This window comes from Pteropus vampyrus, unplaced genomic scaffold (assembly GCF_000151845.1).
Source record: "Pteropus vampyrus isolate Shadow unplaced genomic scaffold, Pvam_2.0 Scaffold788, whole genome shotgun sequence".
Taxonomy (NCBI): Eukaryota; Metazoa; Chordata; class Mammalia; order Chiroptera; family Pteropodidae; genus Pteropus; species Pteropus vampyrus.
In genome coordinates, this window is record NW_011889569.1 from 15,288 (window position 1) to 24,786 (window position 9,499).

The 9,499-nt window shown below is 62.8% G+C and overlaps 1 protein-coding gene across 1 annotated transcript in view; it reads right to left on the reverse strand.

Moving 5' to 3' along the window:
- The window catches only part of LOC111734107 (anoctamin-1-like), a gene marked incomplete at its 3' end in the record, with an annotated part of 25,922 nt that overhangs the window by 8,996 nt on the left and 7,427 nt on the right, over positions 1-9,499 (reverse strand). The window contains exons 3-5 of the mRNA XM_023526279.1: positions 3,000-3,098; positions 2,128-2,279; positions 601-655 (exon numbers count right to left, since the gene is read on the reverse strand). Coding sequence (XP_023382047.1) covers positions 601-655; positions 2,128-2,279; positions 3,000-3,098 — 306 coding nt within the window. The remainder of the gene's footprint in view (positions 1-600; positions 656-2,127; positions 2,280-2,999; positions 3,099-9,499) is intronic.

Sequence of the window (9,499 nt, forward strand, 5' to 3'; positions counted from 1 at the left end):
AGCTGGGCTGCGAGGTTAGTTTCTTGTTTAGATAAATGCTGGGTCCTGAGCTGAGCACGGCCTGGCTTGGCTGCTGGACCGGACAGGTGGGCGGCTCGTGGACAGACATTAAACCCATACCTTGACTAGGGCAGGGCGGCCTGGCCAAATTTCAAACCTCGGTTTGCTCGTCTAGCAAAGTCCCGATGTCCACCCCAGCCCACAGGCTCTGTCCCCACCGCCCCGCCTGCTTGCTGAGCGACCTCTGGCTGGCTGGGGGCCACGGTCGGGGCTGTGGAGATTCTCACAGCGCGAGCTCCAGGCAGGCTGAGGGGACTTGTTGGCAATGGCATGGACCCGACCCCTCGGCAGTCACTGAGCAGGCTGGGACCCCCTGTGCCTGGCCCCTGCTCCATCTGCGCCCCCGCCCCCCCCACCCCAGCCCGGGCTGGGCCACCCGCTGGGTCCTTGCAACCCTCTCGGCTTCATTATTCTGATTATTTCTGTCACAGACAATTAGAGCGTCTTCTGCCTGGAGGAGTTTCTCCGAAATGGAATTGTCATCCGTTTCCCAGGGGTCACCTCGCCCGCGAGCCAGCGATTCCCACATGGGACACTTACTATTGTGCTCCGGGTTTTGCTGTCGAAAAAGGAGTCCTTGTCGGTTAGGTCAAATCTGTGGAAATATCAGGAAGAGAAAGAGACACGGTTCCTCTCTCGTCGTCCCAGGCCCTGGGAACCACGAGCGGCAAGTGTGACCTCCGCGAAACGCCCCTGCCGGCCGGGGGTGACCTGGCCTGGGCATTCAGAACAGTCTCTTCTCCCGGAGGCTGGGAGACTCCGGAGGGGGGCGTGACCTCGGTGGCACTGCGCTCAGACCTCCCGCCAGGACGCTGCTTCCTGAAAACACCGCTGGTGGCCAGCGTTCGTTCTCTGCGTCAACTCTGCCGGGGTCAACTCTGCCGGGGGTGGGGACGGTACCATCCCACCATCGCATGCCCAGCATCTAAGACAATCTCCCTGTAACCTCCAAATATTTCGGTCCTGAGGTCTGGGGCCACATAGAGGTCGCCTAAGGCTTCCTGACGACACAGGGACATCTGTGGGACAGGGGACTCATTCCTCAAGGTAGAGCCAGGGAGAGTGGCTCCAAGGGAGATCCAGCCCCATGGGGCCTAGAGGCGAGCCTGGCCTGGCAAGATGGGGTGCAAGGTGATTGGCCAGGGCAGGGTGAGGGAGGCTGGGGTCCGGGGGTCCCAGAAGCGGGGGGGTCTCCTTCTAATGCCTGGAGCTCTGTCCCGGGGCTGGCTGGTGAGGGAGGTGGGCTGGGGCCGCTTTCTCCTCTCTTATGTCTTACCCCCAGGGGGATCGGGAAATACAGCGGAGTGAGGCGCACGGCCTCTGCTCAGTGACTAACCTGTGCCAGGCAGAACCCCGGTTCTGAGCGAGGCACAGTTCTCAACGGCCCATGAGGCCGGGGGCGTCCAGGAGCTCCCCGGCAAGGTCCCACTGTGGTCCCAGAACCCATGCTTCCTCTTCCCATCGCTGCCCATGGTCTAGCTCCCCACTGCGAGGCCCCACGGAGGCCTTGTAGCAGCCACTGACCCAGGTGGCTACGCCCCGCTGCCCCGAGGGAGCGTGGGAGGAGGGAACATTCCAGAACAGGTGCAGCACTGCCAGGCAACCCGGCTGGCTGTGCGTCCCTGGGACCTCGAGACTCGCTGGGGCTGGTTTGCAGCCCTGAGCCTTCAGGAGGCCGCGGACCAGCCCCTCTCCTTGGACGCAGAGAGAGCGATGGAGAGGAGCAGTCCAGACCACTGCTTTGGGGCTGCGATCCAAGGCCCACGCCGGCCCTCACCTGTGCCCACACTATGTTCCCCTGTCACCCGGCGGAAGAACAAGACTCTTTGTCCCCTTAGTCCCTCGGTTAGCAGTGACCTTTGAAAGCATCTCAGTTCTTCTGTGCTCAAGAACAGCACGCTCTATGACAGGCTCTGGGGGCTGCTGTGGCCACGTCTTTGCAGGGTGGGGAGTCTCTCTGGCCTCAGAGGGCTTCTTCCTGCAACCTGCCTTTCTCACGCCACATAAGATGGCCAGAGATCGCCACACGGCAGGGCCCCCCGGGAGGGGCTGGGGGTCCCCACTTACAGATGCTGCTTCTCCCGGGAGAAGGGGTAGGACAGCCTCTTCGTGGTCTGGGGTCTGTGCTCTGCCACCTTGGGCTGGATGGGGTCCGTGATTTTCTGGAGCACGGAGTTGATCTTTTTCAGGAGGCCCCGGGTTTCGTGAATGTGATACAGCTGCAGACGAGACCCGATGGGCGATCCGCATCACCTGCTGAGCCACGGCCCTTGGGGTCTATCCTCAGACGGTCCCAGACCGTCCCACCCCACCGAGACGGCACAGCCTGGGAACAGCAGGCCAGGCCAGGCCAGGCCAGGACGCCCCTCTCCCCACCCGGGGTCCCAGATAAACCCCGAAAGCCCGTGGTTTCAGGAAAGCTCAGCCAAAAGTGATCATAACACATTCCAGAAAACTTCCCCCGAACATCACTTTTGTTTCAAAAGAGGTAATCCAAAGACTCCCAGTGGATCTGAGGAGCCAGGGCCACCTGCGCCGGGCACAGCCTCAAGCCCCCCGCTTTCCTCTCTGTGCCTGGCAGCCAATCCCCACGCCCAGCTAAGCTTTGGGGAGCGGGCAGTCAGACCGCGTCCGAGCTGACACGTTTGCAGAGATTAAAACACGCCAGCCAGCTGGGAAATGCGATGCAAACGCGTCTGATGAACTCACAGAGAAGCTGCGAGGATGAAGCACCTGGGCGGGAAGTCGAACCGAATTTGTATTTACGACACGTTGCTGAGCTGCGACTCCCCCCACCCGCCCCGCCCCGCCCCGCCCCGGCTGTCATGACAACTCAGAGCCTCCTGACAGCATGTGACCGTGGCGTCTGCGTGGTGCTCGGACCCGGAGACACGCCTCAGAGCGGACACCCGCCTCAGAGCGGACACGTCACCACCAACCTTCTTGGTCGGCATCTTCAGTTTGAGAAACTCGGCCTCTCTGCACAGCACGTTCCAGGGCGCGTGGATCTTCACGAATCCAACCCCGTGGATTTTAGTCTGGAAGAGAAGTTCTCGGTCAGCGAGGGCGGGCGCTTGGGTTGAAAACCGTCCTCACCTGCAGGTCCCGCTACAGTGTGCCAGGAGCTGCTGCACGTGGCGGCTGTCACCTGTCACCTCACCGGTGACGCGCTGAGGGTCTGTTAGAATCCCCTCCTTGCAGATGGCTGGAGGGCGCTCGGGGCTTAAGTCTCAGGGGCGAAGAAGCAGGAGGGCCGGGAGGGAGGTCCTAGACTCCAAAACACCTGGGACATTTTCAGGGGGCTTAGCCGAGGGCCCCCAAAGCAGCCCGGCCACGAAAGAGAACCGTTCACAGCACAGAGCCCAGGCCCTTAGGCCTCCACTGGGGTGCCCACTTGTCACTAAGTGGGGACGAGGGGCGAAGGTGCAGCTGGCCCCGCTGGGCATCCTCCTCCTGGGGGGACAGGCCACACCCCTCGTATCTCGCCGCTAGCAGGCGTGGGAGCCCATATCCAAGTGCGGGCAGTGTGGGCGAGGCCCGAGAGGCCCCCACCCACCCCATGTTCCCGTTTTTCTCCCTCGAATTTCGGGTCCAGGAGAGCCCCTTTACCGAGCGAACAGCGTCGATGCAGAAATTACACGCTTCCCCCTCAAAGGCGAATGCAGCATCAACAGACTTTCGCCCCGAGATAACTGAGGCACCCTGCGGCATCAGTGGCGCTGCAGCCAAAAGCAAAGAAACACGGGGCTTCCCCACCCGGAGCTGCCCGGTGCGGGTGGGGGACGCACGGTCCACCAGCCTCCTCAAGGGGACCCCTAGGGGCTTGGCGCCCAGGCCGGCCCCCGCGCTGAGGTCCCTCCGCCTGTCCTTCCCACGAGGCTGAGCCTCGAAGGAACTGACGGGAGGTCTTGGCCAAAGGAAGCCAGGCTCCGGAAGGGGGTGTGTGGCCAGCACGGGGCACGCCCAGGGCTCAGTGCCAGGCCACTCACTCCGGGCCCCACGGCACATCACCGGCCTAAGAACGCGGGCACAGCAAGTGGGTTCTTTGCAGGGTTTTGGCAAAAAGCAACATAGCCCAAGTCACTTGGGGATAGCATTTTAGAAAAAAAAATGTTAAGTGGGCCAAATGCAGTCACCCGGCGTGAGCCCGAGCAGAAGCCCAGCAGAGCGCCCTTCCCAGGAGCCCGAGAACCCGGGCGGGGGCAGCCCTACCCCAAGCCCCGCTGGGGAAGGGGCCACTCTCTGCTGCCAAGCTCCACTGGGGCCCCCTCGCCATCTCAGACAGAAGGGCAAATTCACGTCTCCTGGGTGAATCGGGCTCGTTCCTCCTCTGAGGACGCTGGCACGGAGACCCCCACGCCTGTCCCCCACGGGACAGGGAACTGTCCTCTCCTAGGGCCCCAGGCCGCGCTGTCGAGCGGGCGGACGAAAGCCAATGATGACAGTGATGACGATTATGATCGCGCGGACGATGAGGCTGAGGGGCTGAGAGACGCTGAGCGCCACGTGCCCGCCCCTTATGCGCATCAACTCATTTCATCCTCGCCATGAGCCCTGAGGCTGGTTCTTCCACAGACCCATCTCGGAGCTGAGGAAGCTGAGGCACAGAGGTGCACACTGGACCAGTGCGTCACCTGAGGTTCCCGGGGCTGTTGTGACCAACGGCCACACGCTGGGCAGCTTAAACGACACAGATGCATCCATCCTCTCCCGGTTCCGTGATCAAGGTGTCACAGGGCCACGCTCCCTCCTGAGGCTCCAGGGGAGGGTCCTTTCTGCCTTTCCAGCTTCTGGGCCCCCAGGTGTCCCTGGGCTCGTGGCCACATCCCCCCAACGTCTGCTTCCGTCTCCACGTGGCCCCTTGCCTCCATGTACCTACCCTAAACCCAGGATGACGGGGTCCGGAGATCCCTAACTTACAGCTGCAAAGATCCTGCTTCCTAACGAAGTCACATGTGACGGTCCCAGGGGGACGCGGCCATACTCGTCATGAGGTTGCAGCTCCAGCCCCCCAGGGCCTTGTGCTGGCCCGCCCAGCCCAGTCGCCAGGGAAGCTGGGGCTGGAGGCTGCTCGGGGACAGCCAGAACCAGGGCGCTGAGGCGCAGGGGCCCGATGGGCGAGGGCTCAGAGCTGTGCCGCAGGGAGCCTGGAGCCCCGACACAGCAGCCCGGGGCTGGGGTACCCAGGTCACGAGGGCACTGGGCAAGGCCACAGGGCTCAGAGGACTCGGGATCGGGTGGCCAGGGTGGGGGTCCTGCCTAGCCTCTCTGTGGTCTCCAGTAAGTCACTCAACCTCTCTGAGCCACCCCTCCCCCCTCGCCCCCGTATCCTGCAAACATCTGCAAACCCGGGCAATACGGGACTCGCTTCACAGTCGGGGGGCCCCTAGTACCCAGCCCCGCAGCGGGCAGGAGAGGTCAGACAGTGAGGGGCTGCTGCCTCTGCTCGGGACCACCTCACCCCGGCCACGAGGCGGCTGAGGCCACACTTACGACACGCACAAACTCTTTTGGCTGAGAGGCTGGAAGCCGCTTTCCCAGCCCTGGGGAGCCCTGGGGGGCGCTGAGGCACGGGACACCTCGCGGGGCGCCCTGAGCAGGGAGAGACGAGCCCACACGCGGCAGAGCCTGCCTCTTCCTGTCACAGGCCAGGTTTATTTCTAGTACTGCTCATCTGCACGCAAGGACCCAAAATACCTCCTGCCGAGTCCATGGAGATGTCTCCTGACGCTGGTCACGGAGCTGGTGCTGGGCCGGCCTCCCTGGGAACGCTCACTGCTCTGTTTACGAGAGCGACGGGGTCTCTCCCAGGGAACATCTGGCGGGCCTGGGAAAGGGGTCATGGGACCAGCACGGCGGGAGCACACGCGGGACATTTTCGAACGCGGTGCCTGGCATGATCGCAGCCCGCCCCCGCGGGAGGAAGCCGTGGGACGCCGGGTGCCGGAGCGGGGCGGGGGGGGTGGTGGTGGTGGGGAGCGCTGCCCCGACCCCGGGCCCTCGTGCTGGGGGATCCAGAAGTCCCAGATCGGCCGGGGCCGGGAGCTGCGGTGTGGGGGCTCTGTGAGGGGCCAGGGGCAGCCAGAGGGGTGGGAGGGCCGGCCGAGGGGGGCTGCTCCCCTGGGTGCAGCCATCCCGGCACAAACCAAATTTGTTGAAACCTCCATTCTGAGCCCACTTCACAAAGGCTGATGTCACCAGAACTGTTTCCAGCATCTTCCTTTCAGAAGGAAGAAAAAAACCACCAACGAAACAAAACGTCCGCATGGTGTATTCCTGGTCGTCGAGGACAACGAGGGGCCCCCTCTCCCTCTCCTGGGCCTTCCAGGTCACAGGCTGGACCGCATGCTCTGCCCTCCGCTCACGGCCACCTCCCGCGGTGGAGGCAGGGGCCTGGAAACGGCCATCAGTAAGGGCCGAGCGTGGCTGTTTCTGGTGGCCCTGGGCTCCCCGAGCACCCGGCAGCACTTCCTCCTCGCCCACCCTCACCCCACAGGCCGCCTCACACCCCAGAGGGCGCCTTTCACTGCAGGTGTCCAGTCCCGAAAGCAGGGGATTAGGGGCCCCGGGGTCGTGGTGCCACCGCGACCGGCCTCCCTGGACGGCGTCCTGGGGGCGTAGCCGCCCTGGTTTACAGTCAGGCGGGAGCCACGGGGGGTGCACTGTGCACACAGCAGGGACTCAAGGACCCTTCCCTAGGCAGGCGGCAAGCAGCCCAGGGGGTGCTCAGACCCGGAGCCCTGAGCACCGCGGGGCGGGGCAAACCACCGGCTCTCCGTCCCTAGCTTCCTCGGCCCCCATGAGGACACTGTCACCCCCCGGGGGCGTCGTGAGGCCTGAGGAGGAGGGCGTGGTCCGCTTCTGGACGCTGCCCTCTGGGAGGGTTCGAGTTCCCTGCCACGCGTAAGTTTTCACGGCGTAGGACGCCCGGTGCCTCGTCCCGTGTCGGTTCCTTATGACCAGACACGTTTCCGGCAGCGCCGGCGTCCGCCCGCTCTTCCCGTTGGCGCTGGCTCCCCGTGTGGCTGTGACCTGGAGTGCTGGTTTGGGGGCTGGTTTGTCTGTTTAGTTGACCGCTGTGTCCCTAGGACGAGCCTGGCATGGAGCAGATGCTATTTGCTGAATGAGCCATGAAGGGAGAGGGGGAACAGTCCCTGCCAAACACCTACTGTGTGCCGGCCGAGGGCGGCCCTGGCATTTGGTCGCTCACACAGTCCTCTCCCTGGCCTTCTGTGCCCATTTTCACACACGAGGCCCAGGGCCCAGGGGAGACCTGCAGTTCAGCCCAGGGGCTGGCTCACGGCCACCCTCCACCCAGATGGCTGCCTGGAGGGGACAGGAGACACTCCCGGGCACGGGAGTGTGGTCTGCATGGAGAGGCCGCCCACTAACTGGGCTCCCCACGTCATGGGTACAGCTGGTCGCGTGCACACTGCCCGGGAGGAGCAGCTTCCGCTCGGGCGCGGTCACACTGTGCGCTGGTGCCATCGCCACGCCTTCTGCAGCGCCCGAGCGCCCTCGTGTCTCAGCTCAAGCGAACCGGGGACCCGGTGGAGGCGGTCTCTGTGGGGGGCCGAGAACACGCGGGGACCAGCCTCGGGCATCTGCACCCAGCCCTCGGCACAGAGTCGGCGCCCCGAGGCCCGTCTGGTCAAAGGGATAATGACAAGTAAATCAGCAGAAAATATGCATTCGCGGGCTGCTCTGTGCCAGGCGGGGAGATTCCTCAGGTCCACCCTCCCGAGGAAAACGATAAAAACGCCAGATAAAACAAAATAAAAAGGTAAAAACGTAAACATCATGAGATGACGCCAGGGCACAGCCAGGCCCCGAGCCGCGGCCCAGGGGCATCTTCTGATGCATCCACTTGGGCTGTGGGTGGGGACGGAGGGGAACGGAAGTTTCAGCCCCAGACCCACCCCCATGGAGCCGGGCTCCCTGGGGACGACATTTACAGGTGACCCTGGGAACAGCAGGGGCAGTGGTCCTGGTAGGACCAGAGCAGAAGGAAGAAGAGCTGATGACAACCACCCAGCAAGTCCTGGCCCCAAAGGCCACGGCCACAGTGGGGCTGGGGACTTCAGCCTTTGACCTTGGTTCAAGGTAGTTCCATCTACAATGCCCTTAGATGTGTGATGGCCTCAAGGCCAAGGGCACCTTCCTCCCAGGCCTTGGGGACCCCCCATGGGTTATGTGAGGGCAGTGACCTGAGGACAGGCAAGCCAGGTCCCCCAGGACGGAGACGGTGGGGGGAGAAGCCCAGGAGTGAGCCTCAGCCTTGGGCTTCCGAGGGAATGAGACAGATGATAACTCGGCCATGCTAACCTCGTTTACGGAAACAGACCTGAGGACAGAGAGGTCTGCCAAGGACGAAACCTTTAAAACACGACACAGCCAACTCGGAAAAGAACCTGACAGAACTTCCAGAAATAAAAACGTGTCATAACGAGAATTAAACACTCAACACACATTTGAAAATACTCAGCAGAGATGGCGCACGCGTGGGGTAGAGCAGGGCGCGGGCCGGTAACCTCGCTCTCCAGAGAGGAAAAAACCACCCGCCTGGTCTGCGGATGTGGCATCTGCCCATCGCCTCGGTGTAAATGCCACTGCAAGTGACCGAACGGTGAGCGGCCGGCTGGCAGATTCCCGAAGAGCCAGAGAGAGCCAGCTCTGGCGCACCAGGGCCCAAGACACACGAGGACAAGAGCTGCAGCCAGAGGGACATGGACTTCACCCCGACCACCCGAGACCCACGCGGAGCTGTGCGACGACCGTCTTTGGGGGGACTTGAAAGACTTGGCTTGAAAAAGAATGTCCAGAATTCACTTTCAAAGAAGTGTTTCCTCAAACCGAGACAGGCCCAGAGGAAGTCAGGCGGGCGTGTAGAAGCCTTAGTTGAAGACTTAAGAGACGTAAAGCTTTTCGTGCCAAAGAAATGAATGCGTAATGGTGGAATTATGAATGGAGAAATGATGGCCGTAGGACTAGACTAGAAGCCCTGAACATCCCATCACGTGCGAGACCTACTGGGCAGGTGCTCAGCCTGGGGGCGGAGCTGGGGGGAGCTAGAGACCTCAGGGTTCAGGTGCCGCCCTGCCCGCTTCAGGCCCTGCGGGCTCTGTCCCCTCGCCCCTCCTCTCTGTATAGGAATCTGATTCCTGCACAAGCTACTCATGGCGGGGTTAGGGCGTCCGCGCGGGTGGGGTGGGGTGGACTGACGAGTCCCCTGAGAACGTCTGTCGTCTGTCGGTAATTTGTTCTTACATACAGAGATATCGGGATTAGATCTCATGTTCTTCCATGTCCAAGACCCCCCTTCCCCACCCCCAAAACCCAGGGCGGTGAGGCAGGGCCGCCCCTTCCCCGCCAGTGCTAAGGGCCAAGCTCATGGCCACAGGTAGCTGAGAATGGCCTGGGACACCTGCCCACGCCCTCA